This window comes from Mytilus trossulus, chromosome 10 (assembly GCF_036588685.1).
Source record: "Mytilus trossulus isolate FHL-02 chromosome 10, PNRI_Mtr1.1.1.hap1, whole genome shotgun sequence".
NCBI classification, from domain to species: Eukaryota; Metazoa; Mollusca; class Bivalvia; order Mytilida; family Mytilidae; genus Mytilus; species Mytilus trossulus.
The window spans coordinates 7,294,550-7,320,578 of NC_086382.1; the positions used below are offsets into that span (position 1 = coordinate 7,294,550).

The 26,029-nt window shown below is 31.2% G+C and overlaps 1 protein-coding gene across 1 annotated transcript in view; it reads right to left on the minus strand.

Annotated features, from left to right (window-relative positions):
• LOC134686794 (mediator of RNA polymerase II transcription subunit 14-like) overlaps positions 1 to 26,029 on the minus strand; it is a 50,977-nt gene that overhangs the window by 9,082 nt on the left and 15,866 nt on the right. Inside the window, exons 11-29 of the mRNA XM_063546566.1 lie at positions 25,603 to 25,770; positions 24,856 to 24,968; positions 23,937 to 24,005; positions 23,312 to 23,351; positions 22,666 to 22,794; positions 21,558 to 21,639; positions 11,217 to 11,376; positions 9,831 to 10,026; positions 9,350 to 9,396; positions 8,520 to 8,648; positions 7,486 to 7,562; positions 6,676 to 6,787; positions 5,559 to 5,607; positions 4,328 to 4,468; positions 4,015 to 4,106; positions 3,489 to 3,638; positions 2,333 to 2,407; positions 1,942 to 2,018; positions 649 to 766 (exon numbers count right to left, since the gene is read on the minus strand). Of these exons, the coding sequence (XP_063402636.1) occupies positions 649 to 766; positions 1,942 to 2,018; positions 2,333 to 2,407; positions 3,489 to 3,638; positions 4,015 to 4,106; positions 4,328 to 4,468; positions 5,559 to 5,607; positions 6,676 to 6,787; positions 7,486 to 7,562; positions 8,520 to 8,648; positions 9,350 to 9,396; positions 9,831 to 10,026; positions 11,217 to 11,376; positions 21,558 to 21,639; positions 22,666 to 22,794; positions 23,312 to 23,351; positions 23,937 to 24,005; positions 24,856 to 24,968; positions 25,603 to 25,770 (2,024 nt within the window). The remainder of the gene's footprint in view (positions 1 to 648; positions 767 to 1,941; positions 2,019 to 2,332; positions 2,408 to 3,488; positions 3,639 to 4,014; positions 4,107 to 4,327; positions 4,469 to 5,558; positions 5,608 to 6,675; positions 6,788 to 7,485; positions 7,563 to 8,519; positions 8,649 to 9,349; positions 9,397 to 9,830; positions 10,027 to 11,216; positions 11,377 to 21,557; positions 21,640 to 22,665; positions 22,795 to 23,311; positions 23,352 to 23,936; positions 24,006 to 24,855; positions 24,969 to 25,602; positions 25,771 to 26,029) is intronic.

Below are 26,029 nucleotides of genomic sequence, written 5' to 3' on the forward strand. Positions count from 1 at the left end.
AAATATCATGGATCTATCACAAGTAGATCCTATCGAATTAACTAAAGCAGAAAACTTAACATTTCAAATTGCTAATTAGTTCAGTCACTTCCCCGTTGACTAGGGTGCAAGGCCACAAATTAGTTGTCAAACTGGTACTGATAGTAATTCAACTTCATATGAAATGAGAAAACTTATGAATTGTTGATGCATCCTCTGCATATCGCCTCCACAGCTATTGGAGGAACAACACCTATGTCTTGCTCTCCGCAACTTTCAAGCTAGACAAGAAAGCTGGCTATAAAAAAGAAGATGTGGTATGATTGCCAATGAGACAACTATCCACAAAAGACCAAAATGACACAGACATTAACAACTATAGGTCACCGTACGGCCTTCAACAATGAGCAAAGCCCATACGGCATAGTCAGCTATAAAAGGCCCCGATAAGACAATGTTAAACAATTCAAAAGAGAAATCTAACGGGCTGTCAACCAAAACACTGACAAAAATTAAATTCTTTAAAGTTTCTACTATTTCATTTATCTTCATAATACTGTAGTTGCCATCAAGACTTCTTGCTGCATGGTTGAACTTTGACTTATGTTTACTAGAATACCTTAAACCCTACTTTTTAATAAAGATATCAGTGATGACTAAAACACTTACCTTAAACATAGGAGCTGGATTGAAACCATCCACAACTTTACTATTATCAAATAAGCTGAAAGCACCATCTCTAAGGGCAACTATTCCGTTACTACGAAAATGTACATCTATACAAATACTGACTAGGTCAAGGATAAACAACAACACAATGCTTGTAATAAATTATTACCATGCTCACATGCTTTTTTCATGAAAAAGTATCTTTTCTTTATTGTTACTTTTAATCATAGTCAGTGCTAAATATTATTTACTACATACAGTTCAAAACATTTCAGGTTTTTATTTTGCTGATTTTTTTATCCAATGAATATTATATTTAATCATAGATATACAGTTACAACTGGCTTGTAGCCACATCAAGATTTGAGTACTGTAAATTCAGAAATTATTGCATGCATTTATTATTGAGATTTAAAAAAAAATGGACAAAAAAGAGAGATTAATTATTCAGGGAAATAAAGGAAAATATGCATACACCCGATTGCTTTTCAATGCATTAAACATTAATATTAAATAGAATAGTCTATCCAGGACATTGGTCATGATACATGAGGAAAGCAAGCTAGCTATCAGTCATTTAAATTTTACCTTTTAGAAATAGTGAAGATTTTTTACTGGTTAGTTAAACATGTTAAAGGACCACCTGTTGATGAGCTCTCACAATACCTATTGTACATTTAAATGGTCAAATTGTGTTGACAATTTTTTAAACTGGTAAGGCAATAGGTATTTAAATACCACAAAGGTGATTGGATAATGCCAGTAAAAAATAATTTGGAAAGGCTCATCAAAATTTTTGAAGTAATATTCTAACCACGATAGGTACTATGTTTGAAGACAATAAAAATCAAAGGGCAATAACTGTAGAAGTTAAGGACCAGTCGTTGGTACAAATTTAAAACAATAAACCACTTTAGACTTTAGAGCCATGTCCTTTAATGGAAAAGTTTGTCAGTTTATGACATCATTTACAGGATAAGGTGAACGCCTGTATCTATAGGACTATTAATGTTCATCAAGTGTCTTCGTGATCATCATAATGCAGGATAAACTAGAAATAATGTTTGTTCCTTATGTATTTAATCACAATTCCCTAATGACAGTAGTACAGATTATCATTTATAGGAATTTAATTTGATTTATAATTCATGCATTATATTTTTCAACCACTTGCTTAACGTGAAGGAAGTGACAATGCTCCTATACGCACAAATGATGTTCATTAAAACACACGTTTTTAATAGAAATATAACAAACTTGACAGTTGTCTATTGACTTCAAAATAAAGGATACACTTGTCTGAATGAGATTCTAACATGTGTTGTTGACTGTGGCATGATAGTGAAGTTCTGGAATAACTGCTTCAGATTCTGTAACATACAAGTATTACATGTAAAACTATAGAGACATTATATTCAATGTAGAAAGTTAACAAAAATTAGTTTAAAATACCGGTACTGTTGCGCATTGAAAACAATCCAACATTTAAATCATGATCATTAAATTAACATCTTTATTTTTATGACATTGAAAGTTTTGCCAAAAATGCAACCATTCACAATATTACTTTGAGTGCTTCTCATCCCCCCAACATGATCAATTTGGAAGAGCTTGAATCAGCATTGCCAATTTGTTCAGGAACAGTTTGATATTAAGCATAGTTAAATTAAAGGCAAATACTCACAGATGCACCTGCATGTACAATAGCTGTAGGGAGCTTGTTTATAGAGGCCATTGGACCACACGTCTCATGTAAAACCTAAAATTTTGAAAATAAGTTTACTACATGTTATCATTCAGGAGTTTGAAATAGGAAGTTGTCTATACTCAAGTAATAAAACAAACTATGAAAATATGAAGGGAAAATGAACAACATGAGGTAGTTCTAAAATAAAATGTATATCTGAAATCATATAATTCAATATTTTAATAGATAAAGGCCATAAAGCCAATAACATAGAATTCTGCAAATTCATTTTTCTTTTCTCAATAATGCATACACATTTTTGTGGTTTTGATGTGTAAAAGTGAATTACAAATTTAAGTATTCAACAAAATACATTAAGTATAGGCTAGCTTGTAAGTCAAGTTTTTCAATTCATCAAAAATTCATAACTGACCAACACTGTCTAGCAGTACTTTACCTGTGATAACTGAGCTAAAGATCTTGTACAGTTAAGTTCTTGGTGTATCTGAGTTAGCATGATAAAGTGAGGATTTATAGTTGGTGACTGACCAACACTGCCTAGCTATAAGTTACCTGTGATAACTGAGCTAAAGATCGTGTACAGTTAAGATCTTGCTGTATCTGAGTTAGCATGATAAAGTGAGGATTTATAGTCGGTGACTGACCAACACTGCCTAGCTATAAGTCACCTGTGACAACTGAGCTAAAGATCGTGTACAGTTAAGCTCTTGTTGTATCTGAGTTAGCATGATAAAGTGAGGATTTATAGTTGGTGACTGACCAACACTGCCTAGCTATAAGTTACCTGTGACAACTGAGCTAAAGATCTTGTACAGTTAAGTTCTTGCTGTATCTGAGTTAGCATGATAAAGTGAGGATTTATAGTTGGTGACTGACCAACACTGCCTAGCTATAAGTTACATGTGACAACTGAGCTAAAGATCTTGTACAGTTATGTTCTTGCTGTATCTGAGTTAGCATGATAAAGTGAGGATTTATAGTTGGTGACTGACCAACACTGCCTAGCTATAAGTTACCTGTGACAACTGAGCTAAAGATCGTGTACAGTTAAGCTCTTGTTGTATCTGAGTTAGCATGATAAAGTGAGGATTTATAGTTGGTGACTGACCAACACTGCCTAGCTATAAGTTACCTGTGACAACTGAGCTAAAGATCGTGTACAGTTAAGCTCTTGCTGTATCTGAGTTAGCATGATAAAGTGAGGATTTATAGTCGGTGACTGACCAACACTGCCCAGACTAAGCTGGAACTGCTTTGCATCACTTCTCCACTGTATGTTTACCTAAAAAACATTATATCATATAGAAATCTCCTGTAATTTTTTTGTATGTTTGTGACTTTCTTTATGAAGTCATTTATCAGGCATCATATAACAGAAAATATTGTCCAACTTCAGTTAAAATTACAATTTACTGATTGCTCTCCCATCCATAAAAACAGATAGAATGTAAGATAAATTCGTTACAGTGTGCCAATTATCTAATACTATATATGTGGAGTTATTAAATTCCATTTAGTAGCTAATAGGTAGTATTTGCAAATGTTAACAAAAGTTTGTAAATGATACTTAGCATTATGGGATAGCAAACATACCTAGAAAACAAGGGAGATAACCTAGAACTTAGGGGAGATAAGTTGACACTTCACTATCTACCTACCACATTTGTTTTATTTGGGCCATACAACATGGACAATCTTCTATAAGAATAGGACTCTATACTGACACACTGATGCAGCTTAGTTCTTGTGTCTGTAAAAAAAACAGATATATGCATGACGTTGACTATATTAAAATGTTCCCATATTTTTTGACAGCAGCAATTTAAAACATCTTAATTTTTTCAACTACTGAAGTATGGAAGAATGAAACAAAAGGCCTTCTGGTACAAATAAAATGTATATTTAAAGGTTGTAATTCATTCCAATGAAGAAGGCCATAACGGCTGAAACGTATAATTATAACTAACATACCATTATATACAAGAGAGAAATCCTTGACCAGACTATATAAATTAGCTATTGAAGTCCATTCCTCTAATATCATCATTACCACCTTCTTACTGCTATCCTCAGCTCTTATTTCATGCATGTAGATCACTCTTTGGATAGGACCTGTAAAATAACAAAATAATTAGAAATACCTGCAAACTTATAAGTCATTTAAAACTTCAATTTAAATAAAAAGTTGAATATGTTTTATATTCTTGAACGGACAAGTTTTACTATCAAATTAGTGTACATAAACTTTCTTGTAAAAGAACATCCTTCATATTATTAAAATCTTCATAAATGTACTGCTGTCGATTTATTAACTGCTAGTAGTCAGTACTTTATGTGCTGTCATGAATTATCATTGATATGGTTATATCTATAAATTAATTGCTTACAAAATTTTGAATTTTTTGAAATACTAAGGCTTTTCTACCTCAGGCATAGATTACCTTAGCTGTATTTGGCAAAACTTTAAGAATTTTTGTCCTCAATGTTCTTCAACTTCGTACTTTGTTTGGCCTTTTTTAACTTTTTTGGATTCGAGCGTCACTGATGAGTCTTTTGTAGACGAAACGCGCGCCTGGCGTATATATACAAAATTAAGTCCTGGTATCTGTGATGAGTTTATCTACTATACCAATTCAAAGATATTTTCCAATATACAGCGACCTTAACTACAAGACCTCTTGTTTAGCTTTGGCCACAAAGATTGCGATCAACAATCTCTGAATGAAATATTATTTGTAGTTAGCTCATTATATCTCCTTCTACAACAAACTCATATTTCCTTTTTGCTGCATAACTATGAAACGAAAAGTAATAGGTACATAACTGTATATAATTAAGACACCAAAATTAAATTTTGTACAACAGATAAAGATTCACCAGTGATACTCGAATAAAAATATAAATTTAAAATTCAGTTATCTTATAACTCCTTGGTTTACCATTATTTGATGTTGCACACTATAAAAATCTGTGTTATAAATACTGTAAACCAACTTATTTTCGCGGATACTTTATTTCGCGTTCTACCCTTTCTTGACCACTTCGCGGCTATTTTATTTTTTTTTAATTTTTATTTACTTGAAGGAGAGATCTAAGTTTTACATGTTCGCGACGATTTATATTCGCATTATTTTTCTACTCGCGAAAGTCACGAAAATAAATCGCTCGCGAAAATAAGTTGGTTTACAGTAGATTTATTTACCAGATTCCTTTCTGCTTAATGACTGAAGTGGTGATCTGGCAAACAAACACTGAAAAAAGATAAATATAAACATATCAGTATACATGTACTTCATGTTAACACGATATATTTTGATTGGTAAATATGAGGGAGATAATTTAGTTTGTTATGCTTCATGTTAAAATGCCAAATTACAATTGGTTATTAAGAGGGAGATACTTTACTCTATCACATTTTATCACACTTCATGTTAAATGCCAGATTTGGCTAATACAAGGGAGATAATTTAATCAATCCTATGGCTAATATTCTATTACCATTCAATTATTGCTTTGATAAATGCATGCACATCTTTTTTGACTTAGCCATATTGAGGTTCAAACTAAGAAAAGAAGGGAGACAACCAGATTTAGATGAAACAGAAATTTTATAAATGGAATGTGGGTCGATGGGATGCCATGCTTGAATAAAACATTATAAAGGGGCTTAAATTCAGAACAGGAGAAGTGGCAACACCAAAATTCAAACTTTATTTGAGTATTGGGGTTATTAGCATATTTTATAAGATTCATAACACTTGGTTTACAGCAATCTTAAGTAAGAGTATCGATACCAATTTATATACAGACTAACAGTGTAAATCTTAATGCCCACTCTGCTATGACAGGGGCATAATAATTCAATTCTTTGATTTTTATGCTTTTTTCACATTTCTTGACAGGTGTGAGAAAAAAATTCTCCTCAATAGTGAAATATCTGTTCACTGCAAATCATTAGTCAAAATTTAATTATGACATCAAAATTTCTGTTTTTTCTGAATTTTCCAATTGTGACGTCATAATGACGTAGCATATAAAGGACACAATTTTTTAAAATCTTTGAAAACAAGAAAAAAAGTTTTGAGAGCAACAGATTTTAACACTATAACTCGTATTTTACAATATTTCTCACCTCTTAACAGCTTAATTTTAATTATTTAAAAAGTTCGGCAAGCCTAATGCGCTTTAAATAATAAAATTTAACTGTCTTGAGGGCATAAATATTGTAACACACTTGTTGCAGTGTAGGAATCTATATGTAAATAACTAAAATATCAAAGGAGTATAACTATTTCACATTCAAATTTTAACCAACAAACCTCAACAATCCATGATCTTGTTGGTTTACATAAAATCCTAACTTTCAATGACAACAAAGCTTTCTTTAGACCTTCCATTGTCTCCTTCATTATACTAGGAACATCTGGCATGCTGTAAATAAAGGTTTTCAAATATGATTGGATAAAAAAGTCACATGTGGTTGTGCATATTTTCAAATTAATCATTTTTTGACAGCAACCATTTTTAACATCTGTTCCAAGTCAGGAAATTTGGCATTGGTTATCTTTCAAATTTTTTAGCTTATCTTTATGACATTTGTGTTACTGACTGATATTTTAAAGTTTATTCACAATATTTTCCCTTACAGGGATGTTGAAATACAATGGCAACTTGATTAGCTTAACCCTAAATCCTGTGGACAACTACCAGTAAATTTATTCCAACTACTAATCTTCGAAATAGTAATTTCTGTAAAAACACAAAAAAAAATATGAAAGGTAAAATAAATAAAATCAGTCAAGATTTTTATACAATACTTGTTTTAAGAGAAATCAGAAGCCTTCAAATGAGTTGTTGTTGTTGATTTGTGTCGGTCATATTTTTTTTTTGTAAATTGTTTTGTTAGTAATTTGGCCATTAGTTTTCTCAATGGATTCGTTTCATATTTTCATGTCGAGGTCTTTAAAGCCAGCGATACAGTTTCAGTTTTTCTCATTGTTGAAGGAAGCCAGGTTGACTGTAATTGCTTACATCATTTGAACTTTGGAAGATAGTTGTCTCATTGCCAATCATACCCCATCTCCTTATTTCAATAATTATCATAGGTTATTAATTATTTGTTTACTAACCTAGCTATTGATAAGCAAAAACATGTGCCTTCACAGTCCACTTGTACTCCTGAATGGACCACACCATTCTTCTGAAACTGTTAAAACATAAATATGTATCACTTTTACAAAGAATAAAATTATATACTCAATCAGTCTCAATAATTGCGATGGTTTCCTTAAATATTTATTTTCAAATATTGTCTTCTAATAAAATAGGCTGTAAGTGTTCTCATTTGAATTGTTTCTCATTTTGTCATGTTGAGGTCTTACATAACTGACTATGCTCTTTGTAGAAGCAACCTATACATGCATTCAACCCTACTATCTGAACTCTGCTAGATGGATTCTCTCATTGGCAATCATAACCATATAGGAGGATAGGAATGCCCTTTACCATAAAGTGTAAAATACTCATTTTTCAGCTACCAGTAGCGTCACGTTGGTTAAAATTCTTAAGTGATTTGTCAAAATATCCGTATTTTGATTGGTCAAAAGTCTCAAATAATTCGTTACAGTTATTGTCGGAAAAAAATTAAAGTGATTAATCAAAATCAGTGGATCTATTTATCGTCTTGACTGCTTAATTATGTATAATTGCATGAAACAGTTAAATTATTGTATAGGAATTGATAATTGTATGCATTTAAAATATGCATTTATAAAACCTTTTAGTGGTTTATAATGATTGATTGAATGTTTTTTTCTGAAGTCCAGTGTGGTGTTTAATATAATTTTCCTTAAAGTTAACAACATTATATGTTATTCAGGTCTCAGACAGGGTATATACTGTGACATTCCCGGCTTAGGGTTTATATCCCCTGAGCCGAATATACACTGACATCTCTGTGTTGTTATCCAATCACAAACCTCGACACATTTGTAATCCGTAATATAAGGTATTAGCTGACTTTTAGATATATTCATTAAGGAGAATAACAATTTTTCAAGTTATTTTCACAAAAAATTTGATGATTTAAATTCAAATTTCAAAATAAACATCATATGACACAATTGTTTTTCTTTCAACACAAAACTGATCAATAGAAAGTTACCTCTAAACCTAAATTGACAAAAGCCAATCTCTCCTCACAGCTAGATAGAATATATGTTAATTCAGGTATCATATACACAGATCCTTTCATCTTTTTATTCTTAGGTCCTTCATATTCACCCAATAACAGCTGAAACAGAAAATATTACATAGCAGGTGTTAAACCATGTGATATAGCGTTAAGTCACATAATATCTGATTAGGCAATTCTTAAAATAGTTATTGTTTGATACTGCCTACACATGAATCATAGGGTTGGGTATGAAAGACAGGATTTCTTGTTGTTGCTATAAACATATACATGTCAGTTACATGTTTTAGACAAGAAATGAAAGTTAGAGCAGGAAAAAAAATCTTAATTAGCAACAAATTATGTCTTAAAATTGTTTGGGTAGGCTGCTTTTAGGTAGGTAAGAAAGTATATTAAACAGTTTAAATTTTCTATTTGGCTTGTGTAGACATAATCTGTTTTTTTTTTATTTATTTCTCGTAAAATATTCTAATTTTTGCTGGTGGTGTATAAATTGAGCGCTTGATTATTTCTTTAAGAATTCTAGAGTAGTATGTACCAAAATAACTGAAATGAGTCAAAATTTGACAAAATTCTCCTCGTTTAATATATTTATAGATTATCGTTGGTCATCTTATCAAGATTGATTTTCTCACTTGAGCCGGTACGAGTTGAGATGACCAATGATAATTTGTTTATCATTATTTTACCTTTGTCGACAATGTCAGTTTCAATTTTCATATTATTTGAATCCACTGAGATAAAATTATCAGTCTGCAAGATCAAAGGAAATTTTGTAAAATAGCGATAAAAACATGTACCTTTCTTTTCTTTTGTTGCATTTCGTAATCACTCTCTTCAGATTCAGCTGGAATAAAAAAACAAAACCTAAATAACAGTTCAACTTAATAGAATAGAATGTCAACAGCTAACCTCTTTTCATAATCTTAATTAACTCAAAAAACAGAGCAAATAATTAACTCTCGTGAATAATGAAGTTAAGCACTTGCTTAAATATAACTCTGACATTTGAATGAAAATTGAACATGTTAGTAACAAAATACAGAGATTAAGAGACCTTTAATACAAAGAAAAAATTTGAAAGTATCAGAAGGTCATTATTGAAATCTTGAGGTCATTATTTAATATCAGAAGGTCATTATTGATATCAAAAGGTTATTATTAATATCAGAAGGTCATTATTGATATCTGAAGGTCAACATTGATATCTAAGGGTCATTATTGAAATCATAAGGTCAATAGTGATATTAGAAGGTTATTTTTGATATAAGTAAAACTAACCATAAATCTTTGTGTATGGTCCATGTGTAAATGAGAATTCGTCCAGAGGATAGAGTCTGCCAGCTCTAAGATATAATTTCGATCCTACGTCCTCTGCCAGTTCATCGTCAGTGCCGTCTGCTGTACAGGGCGTGGTCTCAATCATGTAATATTTGATGTCTACCTTCCTGTTCTTACTCTCCTCTAATCCTACTATCTGTTAAAAAAAAATTGTGTAAACATTTCTTATAAAGTGTATCAAACATAATATAATCTTTGAAAACTTTTGAATATTCAACAATCTCTCTATTTTTTTTGTATAAAAAACATAAAATATATCAAACAATCCACAAATAAGCTCTAAAATCTTTTGTGTGTCTCACAGAAATTTTCTGTACAATAATCAGGACGGAACTGTTAATCATTTTAATCATAATTTAACTTCTCTGAAACTATGAATATAAAAGTTAGGAGATAAAAGTCTTGTGATTAGGTCATAATGTCAACAATTGAAACATTTAAAATGGGAGATGACCCTCCTATTTAAAGCAAATTTATTGTATTAACATATTTCATGATTTTCCAGTGAGATGTTATCCCACATTATGTAAGTGAATTAAAAAAAATTATTAACACTAAATATGCCTAATCATTATTTAGTAATAAATGAATTGGTTAAAATGACATGTATAGTAGCTTGAGCACACACATTGTGATTTTTTCCCACGGTTAAATGAATTTCTTTTTGCAATGTTAAATACTAGACGGACTGTTTCAGTCTGGTACAAAAAAAGACAATTAAAAATAAAAGAGAGAAGGATTGCAAAACAAGATACTTATATGGTCATATAGTCATATTCTCTTTAAACTACATTGAAACTCACAAATATTGCATTTTAAGAATAAGTGTGATTAACCTTTTTTTTTAAACATTACAAAATATTGCAACTATATCTTTTTTTATGTGATAATTTTTTTCACCAACTTTTATTGCCTTTGACTAACCACATAGTGTGAAGACTGTTTGGGTACCCTGATGTAGAATCTACTCTTAGAAACTTCCTCCAGTGGGTGATTATGGGAGATAACTCTACATTAGACTTACCACATAATGTGATGACTGTTTGGGTACCCTGATGTAGAATCTACTCTTAGAAACTTCCTCCAGTGGGTGATTAGGGGAGATAACTCTACATTAGACTTACCACATAATGTGATGACTGTTTGGGTACCCTGATCTAGAATCTACTCTTAGAAACTTCCTCCAGTGGGTGATTAGGGGAGATAACTCTAAACTAGACTTACCACATAATGTGTGATGACTGTTTGGGTACCCTGATGTAGAATCTACTCTTAGAAACTTCCTCAAGAGGATGATTAGGGGAGATAACTCTACATTAGACTTACCACATAGTGAGATGACTGTTTGGGTACCCTGATGTAGAATCTACTCTTAGAAACTTCCTCCAGTGGGTGATTAGGGGAGGTAATCAAAGGTAAATGTTTCTGACAAGTTGTAGGTAAATACTGGACTGATTTCTCACATCGAATAAGGACCAGCTGTAATCTGAAATTAAAGATAAAAAACAATACTAAAACATTTGTCTTCATCACTCATAAAAAAAATCCTGTTATATGGCTCCTTGGTGTCAGACTTTGACAAAAATCAAATGTTCTGTGTTCATTTGATATACTTTGGATTCATTATTATTTGTTGGATACCAATTTTCATGAAATTTGTGGATACATGTTCAACAAATTACAAATGTTCTATAGCAATGTATGCAGACTTTAAAGAAAAACCTCAATATCAAATATCCAGGAAAATACAAGTTTCTTCAATCAACGAAAATTGGTACTCACAAAAATAAATGAATCCACAGTTACACAAATTTTTAAGCAACATCAAACAAGTGAATAATCTTTCAGAATGAATAAAAGAAAAGAGGAACGAGCAGAAATGCAGTTAAACAGACAAAATGATTTCAATACACAATTTCACTTTTTTATTGAAGAATTTGGGTTTCAAACCTAATAAATTTATAATAGTCCTTGATAAAATAACCAGATGCTCCGCAGGGCGTAGCTTTATACGACCGCAGAGGTTGAACCCTGAACGGTTGGGGCAAGTATGGACACAATATTCAAGCTGGATTCCGCTCTAAATTTGGATTGTGATTAAATAGTTGACACAGCATAGGTTTCTGACACAGAATGAATGTATTCAAATGAACTTAAAATTTTTGTTTTCTCTTAGAGCAATTCACTATGCTGTTGGATATTAATCCTCTCAAAATTATGTTTGAAGAAATTTTCTTTTTATTTATGAAATTTCAAATGAGAAAAATTGAACCCAATTTTTTAATCACATCCCCCTTTCCCTTATTCCAAAACTAATTTCAATTAAAATATTCTAATGGAGTTTGCAACAATTACTACTCATTTAAATACATCATAAAATATTAAGATGTAAAAAAACTGCTTGTTATCACTGAATGGTAAAGATTATTCAAATTTATCAGTTGGTAGTAAAAAGTGAATATACATTGTATATTGTATATAACAAAGATTTAAGTTGATTCTGGACAAAGAAAGATAACTCCAATTAAAAAAAATTATTGCAGATATTTCTTGCTTACTATACTGGACAAAGAAAGATAACTCTTAATTAAAAAAAAAATTGCTATTTCACAATATTGTGAAATTAGATATTTCTTGCCATTGCACAATACTGTGCAATTGAAAAGACTTGCTATTGCACAATACTTAATATAATAATTTTAGATCCTGATTTGGACCAACTTGAAAACTGGGCCCATAATCAAAAATCTAAGTACATGTTTAGATTCAGCATATCAAAGAGGCCCAAGAATTAAATTTTTGTTAAAATCAAACTTAGTTTAATTTTGGACCCTTTGCACTTTAATTTAGACCAATTTTAAAACTGGACCAAAAATTAAGAATCTACATACACAGTTAGATTTGGCATATCAAAGAACCCCAATTATTCAATTTTTGATGAAATCAAACAATGTTTAATTTTGGACCTCGATTTGGGCCAACTTGAAAACTGGGCCAATAATCAAAAATCTAAGTACATTTTTAGATTCAGCATATCAAAGAACCCAAAGGTTTCAATTTTTGTTAAAATCAAACTAAGTTTAATTTTGGACCCTTTGGACCTTAATGTAGACCAATTTGAAAACAGGACCAAAAATTAAGAATCTACATACACAGTTAGATTCGGCATATTAAAGAACCCCAATTATTCAATTTTGATGAAATCAAACAAAATTTAATTTTGGACCCTTTGGGCCCCTTTTTCCTTAACTGTTGGGACCAAAACTCCCAAAATCAATACCAACCTTCCTTTAATAGTCATAAACCTTGTGTTTAAATTTCCTAGATTTCTATTTACTTATACTAACGCTATGGTGCGAAAACCAAGAAAAAGGCTTATTTGGGTCCCTTTTTGGCCCCTTATTCCTAAACTGTTAGGACCGAAACCCCCAAAATCAATACCAACCTTCCTTTTGTGGTCATAAACATTGTGTTTAAATTTCAATGATTTCTATTTACTTTAACTAAAGTTATTGTGCGAAAACCAAGAATAATGCTTATTTGGGCCCTTTTTTGGCCCCTAATTCCTAAACTGTTGAAACCAAAACTCCCAAAATCAATCCCAACCTTTCTTTTGTGGTCATAAACCTTGTGTCAAAATTTCATAGATTTCTATTCACTTAAACTAAAGTTATAGTGCGAAAACCAAGAAAATGCTTATTTGGGCCCTTTTTGGCCCCTAATTCCTTAAATGTTGGGACCAAAACTCCCAAAATCAATACCAGCCTTCCTTTTATGGTCATAAACCTTGTGTTAAAATTTCATAGATTTTTATTCACTTTTACTAAAGTTAGAGTGCGAAACTAAAAGTATTCGGACGACGACGACGACGACGACGACGCCAACGTGATAGCAATATACGATGAAAATTTTTTCAAAATTTGCGGTCGTATAAAAATACAATTGACCTATTGACCGCTTACAATAAGAATCAATAATTTAATTTTGGATATAAGACGTCTTCTGATTGGCTGAAGCTGTTTTATTTATCAGATCATAGAAATAATTTAGTCATGTGACCGTGACGTCATCAACGTTTTTTCACGGTTTACTCCGGTTTAAAATGGAATTTAGAATTAAATTATAAGAAATAACTGTAATATTTTTTCTGTCTATTCAAAATAGCCTTAAAAAATCGTGCACACTTTAAAATAACCCACTACGAGGGTTATTCAGTGTGCACTACATTTTTTATGTTATTTATTCATAGACAGAAAAAATATTAGTCTTTCCTTAAGGTGGTACCTAACACTACAGGGAGATAACTCTGTAAAGTCAGCTAAACGTTTTAATTACATTGTGTTGTAAAAGGAATATTAAGCTTCTCAATGATAATCAAAGAGCTGAAAGCTCTGAAGAAAAATGACGCCACTGTCTCTAATATTGGGATAGTTTTTATGCAAGTCTTGATTTTCACATACCCTAATTAGTTTAACAATGCAACATGTATCGTAAGCATATAATTGATATTCGTATATGTGTGTGTGTGTGAAGTGAAGGTGACAACTGGCTGGTTTTTTAAGACAAATGAATAGGTCAAGACTAGCTGAATTGTACAAATAAATACCGTAGAAAGGCTTGTATATTTCTCACTAGTACATAGTCTGAATATGAGTCTGTTCGCTTCCATTCACGTTTGCGCCCACTCATTTTCACCCCTTTCACTTTCACACCCTACATGTTCGCACCCAATCTTAATTGGTTTTGTGTTTAATAACTATGTAAGCAAGTGTTTTCTTATAAGTATAATTGTTGTCATTGTCTCAAAATAAAGTGAGACAGCAATTTTTTTTTTGTGTTGAATAAATCTTAATTATGTTTTGGATAAGGTATTGCTAAAAATAATAATAATCCTTTCTAAATAAAATGGTATTTTGTGAATGTTTTATTTTGTGTTGAATAACTCTTAATCATGTTTTGGTTAGTGTATTGCTATAACTTGTTTCATTGACTTGTTTCAAAATGAAGTGAGATTCTGACTATGTTTGTTTCTGCGTGTTGAATAAATTTTATCATGTTTTGGTTATATTAGTGGATTGCTATATTTTGGTTTCTATGTTTTATTGTTTCGTTGTTTCAGATCAATGGGACCAAGCTGTTAAAAACAATTATCTTTTGTGTTTTTTCCTTTAAAATCTTCAATGTTTTACTCATACCAAGCTATAAATACATTCAGTATTTACACCAAAGCAATTTAAAACAACAACCATAATTTTCCAATTATTCAACTTGAATTTGAATTTAAATTGGGCGTGAATGAGTAGAGTGTGAATGTGCGAACGTGTAGGGTGCGAAAATGTATTGGGCACAAACAGACCTGATGCCACACAGTCTGAACCCCCTTCTCCCACAAAATATTAAGTAAATAATCTTTTTGTTTCTGCTATCAAAGGTCTAATGAAACTCAGATAGTTTCAAACATTTGTCAAAGAATTCTAGTCAAACTGGCACCTAGTTAAATTGGCACCTGAACGTCGTAGGAAGGCGTCCCAGAAAAATAATAAAATAGCCTTGCCAGACGTCATAATTATTTGGACTAATACATGAGATATTGTGTATTTTTCTGCATTATTTTAACCAGTTGAGCATTTTACAGGATTGTTGGTTTAATGCTGTTTAAACTTTACTGAAAAACAAACACCTTAAATTTGCTAATTATTTGGCATGAAAGTTTGATTTATTGAAAGGGACTCATAGTTTTCCATTTTATTTTAATAATTGACTTGTTTTTACAATTACACAAATTGTCTAATTGTTAAAACAACAGCTTTGGTAAGGGCTTCGTTGTTTACCTTTATACACTACATATTCACTTTCGTTTTGTGGTTTACCAAAATACACAACAACATATTCACTATGTACTTGGTAACAGTAATTAATTAATTGAATAGAAAATATTATATCAAATATTATTGGATGCCGAATTGACGTCGAATAGGTGCCGATTTGACTAGATGCCAATTTAACCAGGTGCCGACTTGACTTGTACGTTTCAATTCCTCTGCGATCGTTTGCGGTATTTTCTTGAGAAAACATATTTTCCATCATCAAAGAGAAGAAGAAACTGCTTTAAAATGATTCTGGAACGCTTCATGATTGTTAAAATAAGTTTAATTCACTCAAAAACAATTTTAAAACTTGCGATTAAACAGGAAGTTTCCAAAGCACGTGTAAAAGAAGAAATTAACCGGTGAGAGTGGAAATCCGTATATGACAGATATCCCTATAGTACGACTTTGAAAGTAAAACAGTTCAATCCTTTTGTAAAACAATCTTTAATATACCTATCACATTAATGTTTGAATGGTCTTAAGCTTATTCAAACCATATAAGTCGGTATGAAACACCAAAACGGAATGAACAATAACCGATTACGTTTTGTAGTTTACAAATTCTAAAACTGGTTCCCGTCAAACTACAACACTTTGTTCGAGTGTAGTGGAATACAAGCAAAAACCAGTGTAAACTGGGTCCTGGCTGGTTTAATACTACACAATGATGCATAATGATAACACAAGCAGATTCCAGTTTGTTTGGAAAATAGGAAATACGAAACCAAGCGCGGTAGGCAGAGCAATGTAATGAAGTTCAGGTCGGCAGTTATGGAACAATGACTGCGTCATTTTCCAACCAGATGCTCCGCAGGGCGTAGCTTTATACGACCGCAGAGGTTGAACCCTGAACAGTTGGGGCAAGTATGGACACAACATTCAAGCTGGATTCCGCTCTAAATTTGGATTGTGATTAAATAGTTGACACAGCATAGGTTTCTGACACAGAATGAATGTATTCAAATGAACTTAAAATTTTTGTTTTCTCTTAGAGCAATTCACTATGCTGTTGAATATTAATCCTCTCAAAAAAATGTTTAAAGACATTTTCTTTTTATTTATGAAATTTCAAATGAGAAAAATTGAACCGAATTTTTTAATCACATCCCCCTTTCCCTTATTCCAAAACTAATTTCAATTAAAATATTCTAATGGAGTTTGCAACAATTACTACTCATTTAAATACATCATAAAATATTAAGATGTAAAAAAACTGCTTGTTATCACTGAATGGTAAAGATTATTTAAATTTATCAGTTGGTAGTAAAAAGTGAATATTGTATATAACAAAGATTTAAGTTGATTCTGGACAAAGATTCTTGCAGATATTTCTTGCTTACTTTACTGGACAAACAAAGATAACTCTTAATTAAAAAAAATTTGCTATTTCACAATATTGTGAAATTAGATATTTCTTGCCATTGCACAATACTGTGCAATTGAAAAGACTTGCTATTGCACAATACTTAATATAATAATTTTAGATCCTGATTTGGACCAACTTGAAAACTGGGCCCATAATCAAAAATCTAAGTACATGTTTAGATTCAGCATATCAAAGAGGCCCAAGAATTTGATTTTTGTTAAAATCAAACTTAGTTTAATTTTGGACCCTTTGCACTTTAATTTAGACCAATTTTAAAACTGGACCAAAAATTAAGAATCTACATACACAGTTAGATTTGGCATATCAAAGAACCCCAATTATTCAATTTTTGATGAAATCAAACAATGTTTAATTTTGGACCCCGATTTGGGCCAACTTGAAAACTGGGCCAATAATCAAAAATCTTAGTACATTTTTAGATTCAGCATATCAAAGAACCCCAAGGTTTCAATTTTTGTTAAAATCAAACTAAGTTTAATTTTGGACCCTTTGGACCTTAAAGGGAAACTTCGCAAAAAAATCAAAAATTCATATTATGTCCATTCTGTATAAAAATGCTCAAATTTATAAATATTAAAGTTTTATTCCGCTAGATAAGAGATCACCATTGATTTTAAATTTTGAGTATCAGTTCTTTGCGTTCCGCCATTTTGTTATCTTGTCCAAATAAAAATCACGATATGTCTATAAACCATAAAGAAACAAAACTACAGTAACCGATGTTGTCGTAATTACGTGTCGATATCTTGTCAATCGTACGGTTGTTTTATCTGACTAACTAACTTGATTCGGAAAATGTTCTTATATTTTTAATAACCATATAGTCTGTTATTTTTAAACTGTTAATATTGGAATTAGTTAAAAAGTCAGATTTAAATCATAAATAAGAGTTCAGTGAAAATTGTTTTCGAAAATCTAATTCGTTCATAATTCTTTAAAGTAATATACTTTATTCAAATAAATTAGGATCTTCGCTCCACTGATCACCCGCATGGCTAAAGGTATTACTCCCAAAGGTATTGTGAGGGGTGTAAGGTGACACGACCAGGTATTCAAGCGATTTCCTGTCGGGCCTGCAAGTTCATGCATCGTTTCACTTCTGTAGGTATTGATCAGTGTACACGGCCGATAACTTATAACTTTCCATTTTGAACTATCAGGTGCATGTATAATATACATCTCTGTCTTGCGTGTCCGAAAGTGATATAATATACTAGTCATTACTTAACTCATACGCTTGTTTATAAATAAAATGTCTGGTGTAATAAATATTATTTATAAAAAAAAAAAATGATACCAAAAAAAAAAAAAAAAAAAAAATTGAAGATATACAAATATACGTATTTTTTCCAAGGGTTAATTTGGGGAAAATCAGAGACATATAATTGTATTATATGTCTCTGGGACAATGTAATATTTACTCGTTGTCAATAGTAAAGGACATAGTTGGATCATTCCAGAAATGTTGATTAAAAAAATGTGCGCACTTGTCGACGATTCGTTTATACGCCCGGATAGAAAGTTACGGAACTACAGAGCAATTTAAAATATAAACATGTATACATTGAACATAAGAAAGAAACATACATTTTGTGCAAATTGGGGTAAAAGTTTTGTAAATAGACTAGTCCACGTATACCAACAGTATGTAATCATCCAATTCGATAGACTATTGTATACCAAAAGAAGAAGAAGAAGAAGAGGACCAATTTGATTTAAATACAGGTCGATCTATAACTTGCTTTGGTTTATCGAAGTTATGAACATACGGTAAAATCACAGATTTATATATCAATTAGATTGTTCTCGAATAAAGAAAGAAATTCGTCATCACCACAACTGTTCCGACATATGCAACTGGACGTACACTAATAATCCCCGAGGGATGTGAATATTTTCTAGGAAAGCTATTGAGTATTAAAGTTTCAAATCATTTTCGGGATTTATTTTCTTTCTTGATATTCAATGACAGCAAATTTAAAGAATAAACTGCTTGTCAGATATTTGTCCGCTTTAGGGGTATTCTTCAGTTGAACAGACTTATAATTACATTCAAAAATAGGGAAAGATGACATTAAATTCGTTGTCTTTTGTTTTTAAACATCTTTGGTCAAATAGTTATTAAGTATTATACGTTGTGAGACGAAGACTACTTTAATAAGGACGTCCCCGATTATGATTAAATTTGGTTGACGTTTTTCACACTTGATAAAGAATATCAATTCGTAATTTTTCGATTCCATTCCAAGAAGACCTTAAATTTGCTGTCAATGTTTTAAGACTTCTCAAGTACAAAAGTATTTTTTCTTTATTCGTTCATATTATATTCCGCTTCGGTAGAGTTATCTTCAGTGAGTTCCACGTGGCTTTTAAAAAGTCTAAATCTAAGTGTTCTCATTCATTAATTTGCCTAATAAAGACAAATAAAAATACTTTGGTAAAGCTATTTATAATTTCTAAGTTCTCCTTTTTATTAGACATCAATCAAGAAGAAAAGGTGTAAATCATTTCAATCGGACATATGAATTAAGTTTCCCGTCTTTAACCAAAAATTGTGTATTTCTTAGTAAATTAACTTATTTGAATTCAAATAAATAATAGCACCAAACATAATTAAATAATTCCACGGCGATCAATTTTTATTTGTCACCAACTTGAATATATATTTTAAATATGTATATTGGATGCTCCCCTTGTCTTATAATTCACTGATCCCAATAGACAATCACACCTGGCAAGGTGTGCCCGAGAGGCGTGGTTAAATACCGAAGTGCAAATAACAATTTACCTTTCAACAAGCCATCTACGAGTATTGCTACAGAACCGTGAATACACACATCGTATCAACCAAGTCATAGCAGAGATAGTAAAAGGTCAATAAGAGTACACCAACATATTGTCTTTACAGATTATTGTACTTTACTTTGTTCACCTTATCAGTCCGAAAATACATTAATTAAAAATCAATTTATAACTTTTTGTGTTGTCTACAAAAATAATTCAAATATATACGTTTAACATAGAAAATTTATCTCATGAATATGTACAATTGAACGTATGTGCGTTTTATCTTCTTATTATCGGATGGTTATTAGATAAAGCATAAGTCATCGGCGCGCTTACGATTACGTTAAAATATGATTAAAAACCAAGACTTTTAATGATTGTTTTTTAAATCCCGGCATGCAAAAACCAGGAGAAAACGTCACGACCTACAGGAAGTAGTTAATATTTTTTCATTAAATATTGAATTTCTCCTTTATTACTGCACATATAGCGATAAAACTTTGTGAATATATATATTATGTCATAATGAACATATTTAAACCATAAGTAAAAAATCGTGAATTTTCCCTTTAATGTAGACCAATTTGAAAACGGGACCAAAAATTAAGAATCTACAAACACAGTTAGATTCGGCATTTTAAAGAACCCCAATTATTCAATTTTGATGAAATCAAACAAAGTTTAATTTTGGACCCTTTGGGCCCCTTTTTCCTTAACTGTTGGGACCAAAAACTCCCAAAATCAATACCAAACTTCCTTTTATAGTCATAAACCTTGTGTTTAAATTTCCTAGATTTCTATTTACTTATACTAACGCTATGGTGCAAAAACCAAGAAAAATGCTTATTTGGGTCCCTTTTTGGCCCCTAATTCCTTAACTGTTGGGACCGAAACTCCCAAAATCAATACCAACCTTCCTTTAGTGGTCATAAACATTGTGTTTAAATTTCATTGATTTCTATTTACTTTAACTAAAGTTATTGTGCGAAAACCAAGAATAATGCTTATTTGGGCCCTTTTTTGGCCCCTAATTCCTAAACTGTTGAAACCAAAACTCCCAAAATCAATCCCAACCTTTCTTTTGTGGTCATAAACCTTGTGTCAAAATTTCATAGATTTCTATTCACTTAAACTAAAGTTATAGTGCGAAAACCAAGAAAATGCTTATTTGGGCCCTTTTTGGCCCCTAATTCCTAAAATATTGGGACCAAAACTCCCAAAATCAATACCAGCCTTCCTTTTATGGTCATACACCTTGTGTTAAAATTTCATAGATTTCTATTCACTTTTACTTAAGTTAGAGTGCGAAAACTAAAAGTATTCGGACGACGACGACGACGACGACGACAACGTGATAGCATTATACGACGAAATTTTTTTCAAAATTTGCGGTCGTATAAAAACTGGTGTTTGTTAAACTGCTATATAACCAGTGTTTTTTTTCTGACAAAACAGTTGGTTAAAACTTTTCGAAATTATTATTTTTTTGTTAAAGGGTAAAAGTAAATACTTTGACAAAATTTTATGAAAAGTAAACGGGCCAAATTAATTTTAGTGAAAGTGTTGGGTAACACCTTAAATAAACATATGTATGGGTTCTGGTGTACTAATATTATGCTTTACCGTAAGTTAACGATGAATTTTCCTAAGTTCTTCCATTCTCCAGTGTTTAAAAATTCTTCTAGTTCCTGGACTTCTTGTACACCTAACAGAATAAGATAAGATAAAGGAAAACAATCCATTAGTCTTATTGACTTGTGTTTTCTCCATTTTGTGTTTATGGAAATAAAATAAATTTCAATAGAATTAATCAAATTAAAAAAAGATAAGGGAAATGAGAATGTCATTTATAAGTAGAATGTGGCAAAATAAAAAGTATCACAGCTTTGCATTTGATATTATCTCTTAATTATAATAAAATCTTATCCTAAGTTTTATAAAATTCTATGAAGAAAAAAGTAAAATCACAAAAATACTGAACTGAGAGGAAAATCTAATCGGAAAGTCCATTATCACATGGCAAAATCAAAGGAAAAAACACATCACAAACGAATGGACAAGAACTGTCATATTCTTGACTTGGTACAGGCATTTTCAAATGTAGAAAATAGTGGATTACACCTGGTTTTATAGCGCTAAACCTCTCACTTTGCTGACAGTCTCATCAAATTCTGTTATATTTACAATGATGCGTGAACTAAACAGACATAATAAATAAAATAGTAAAAATATGGGTACAGCAGTCATTATCGTGTTACAATTTTAAAAGGAACAATTTAATATAACACAAAAACATCTATCTACAAACACATTCATTGATTCGTGTGTCTGACGTCAGAAAATTTTATACGTCACATTTGTCGTTCAATGTATATTCAAACAATTTAAAAATTTCTCATGGGCAATGTTAGCATACAGGGATAAAAAAATCAAAAGTATGTAAGAATTGATATCAGAAATAGACAGATTTAAAATAGTCTAAAAGTTATATAGAATTTATAAGAATCCACAAATAGTTCATTGAAGTTGTGACATAAAATGTCAAAAAAAAACTTTAACCCAAGACTGTATCTAAATGTGAATTGCAAAAAAACTTTCATTTGTAAATTCAAAATGGACATTTTTAAGGATATCATCTTAATCATGAAGTAAGGGAAAAGAATCCCCTTACAAACAATTTTCTCTTAACAGTATACAAACATTTGTAGATGTTTTTCATCAAATAACTAACCTTCAATGCCACACAAGGAGGCTAATATAGATCCTCTCTGGGAGTCCATCATTATTCTGAGGTGTTCAAACTCTAATGTAGGACTAAGTACCGGTACATGTAAAGCTATTGGTAAGTCTTTCATCTCACCTGAAACAAAGAGGTTAATAAACAAGGTAAAAAGGTGAGAAGATCAAATTAAAGAATGTGTGTCTTATATTTGTTTTTCTTATAATGTTTGTTTTAAATTAGGACAATTGAATTGTTTCAATTATTTTTATTACAGGGCCTATTATAGCCAACTGTCATGGCTATATGATAATGGTATGGGTTTTTCTCATTGTTGAAGGGTGTATGGTTGTCTATAAACTAGTATATGTGTTTAGGGGCCAGCTGAAGGATGCCTATTGGTGCGGGAATTTCTCGCTACATTGAAGACCTGTTGGTGACCTTCTGCTGTTGTTTTTTCTATGGTCGGGTTGTTGTCTCTTTGACACATTCCCCATTTCCATTCTCAATTTTATAATTGCTGACATTCACTTCATTTTAACTTTGGTGGATAGTTGTCTCATTAGCAGTTATACCACATCTCCTTATCTTAATCATAGAACTAGACTCAGATTGATTGAAACAAGAATGAATGTGTATAAAACTAAACTGTACTTACATTGTCCAATGACGTATTTCTGAAATTCTTTCGACAGGTCCTGAAAATAGGATTCTTTCATTAAATATTAAGGTATATCACCATTTTTTGGTAAAGCAACGAAATAAACAGCTTTGCTTCAAGCATGATACGCTTAATATGGCATATTTTACAATTGTTTCTTAATTCAAATTAAAAATTTAGAAGGCATCTAATCAGTTGGTAGTACAATGGCTCCATAGAAAATCAATCATGAGGATATCATCAGAGGTATTTAGGTCAGACATAATATAATTTTTTTTATCTTGTTTGAAAATAGTGAGATATTAAGGCCAGACAAAATTTATATTTGAGGAAATAATCTTGCCCGAAAGTAAGTAATGAAAAATTTTCAAATGCAGTGATCAAATTAAAAGACCCAATATATAATTTTTGCTCTTGTTAATTAAAAGTGAGATGTTAAAATGCCAGACGAAATTTATGAAATTAGAAGAAATAATCTAGTTTTAAAGTAAATAATGAAATATTTTCATATATAGTAATCAAAATTAAAAGATGCAATATCATGTTATTCTCTTGTTTGTTAATAAATCAGAATTATGTGTTCTTGAGAAAAATGGGAAAATATTAAGAAATATCTATGTACCTTCAGTTTAGCATGTATCCTGACTTCAATGGTCTGCATTAGTAGCCTCTCTATGGATAAATGATTACTCTGTAAACAAAACAAAGATATGGTCAAATATATCTAAATATTTCTTAATGAAACATGTAAAAAAAAGTCCTTATAATAAATTATCTCCTACATTTTCATTACAAGTTAACCAGATTGCCCAAATTTGTTTTTAAAAAGAAGTTTTTTTGTTTTTAAATTTGACAGATTGATGGTTGGTTGCTTATCATTAATTGTATTAAATTTGTCAAATTGGACTCTAAACAACAGTAATCTAGTGGTAGTATAACCTCATGACTGTCTAAATGGGCCATGTGGGCTAAAATTGATGTAAGAGTGATGAAATTTTTTTCCCATAATAAAAATACTTTAAAGCTAATTTGCATACATCAAATATTTGTAAAAATGAACAAACAGCTAGAAATAACCAAATGTTAAAAAATAAAACTACCCTCCCACATTCATTTAAATGGCTTAAACATTATCATGTAAAACTCTAGTAATTGTCAAGATAAACAGCAATACAAGGACTGTTCTTTCAATTCATGATATTATTGATGTTATTTTTAAAATACCCCTGGATTGACAACAACGCTTTAGTGAACTGCAAGTTTATTATGCCGACTAGTTATACAGTTTTTCCTGAAGACGCCAATATAATCGGTGAAACTAGTCGGCATAATAAGCTTGCAGTTCACTAAAGCATTATTGTCAATCCAGCAGTATTTTATTTATTTTTTATTGACAACCCTGTTTACCATCGGGTATCCTCTTTAGTGACTCTACCCTCACTTCACCACTAAGGCGTTGGTTCAGCAGCTTTTTATTTTTTATTTTATGATATTATTTTTGTATAAAACATTCCCAATAACTTTTCTTTAACCTAACTTACTTTTATTGCCAGTCCAACTCTGTGGCTCTCCTCTACTGACATAACTGGGCTGTGACTTATCTGTAATGGCTTGCCTTCATCTTCTTCTGATACATGTACTTTCAGTTTATACACTAAAAAAACAAATCAACTTTCAGTAATATCTTGCCATACTGAGATAATTAATTTTCACACTAAATTGTACTGTAAATTTGTACATAAATGGGTTCACTCGTTTAAACTATCCATAAAAAGTTTAAGCAAGGATTTTTTTTACTGGGGTTCAGATAAATCTTTTAATGAAACATTTTTGCTTAATATCAAACAATCAGTTTTAAATAGCCCAGCAATATTTCATCATGATAAAATATTAAATTAGTTCCTAAATTTGCAGTTGTAACTTCCAATAATCTACAATAAATGCATGAACAAAAATATTAAAATTAAAGCACTTTCATCAATGGTTTGAATAAACAAACGTCCACAGTTCTTCGAATACCCCACTCACACTATCATTTTCTATGTTCAGTAGATCATAAATTTGGGGTAAAACTCTAATAATGTGTTAAAATAAAAAAAATCACACTAAAGAGAACATGTGTATTAAGTTTCAAATTGATTGGACTTCAATTTCTTCAAAAACTACTTTTGACCAAAAACTTTTACCTGAAGCTGGAAAAAACAGACCGACTAACAGACACAGACAGAAAAATATAATGCTCCTTGGTGGGACATAAAATGCACTTTTCATTTCTGTATATATCTTACCAACTGGATCCTGTTTGTCCTTCTTTGTCTGGTCCCTCCAGTATGAGACTACGAGACAACGGCCAACAGTGTACTCATCTATCCTGATGTTGTCCCCCATTCTCTCTCGTATCAGACGTAATGTCTGACTGTTTAATACCTCTAGCTGTAGTGACTGACAAAAGGAATCTGTTTGGGTTAAGGAAATTTATATTTTTATGTCAGCTACCTATGCTTTTGACTGTGTACGGAACTTTAGATTTATTTTTAAAACAAACTAAAAGCCCACTAGATTCAGCCCAGTAACAGGTCTCTAAAAGTAGAGTCTTTAAAGTGCTAACTGCCTCTTCAGAAACGGCAACTTTTATGGTGAAAACTGTCATGAAAGGGAAGTAACTCAAGAGTTAGTTGACAATTTCAGTCATATTTGTAGATCTTGTCCTATTGA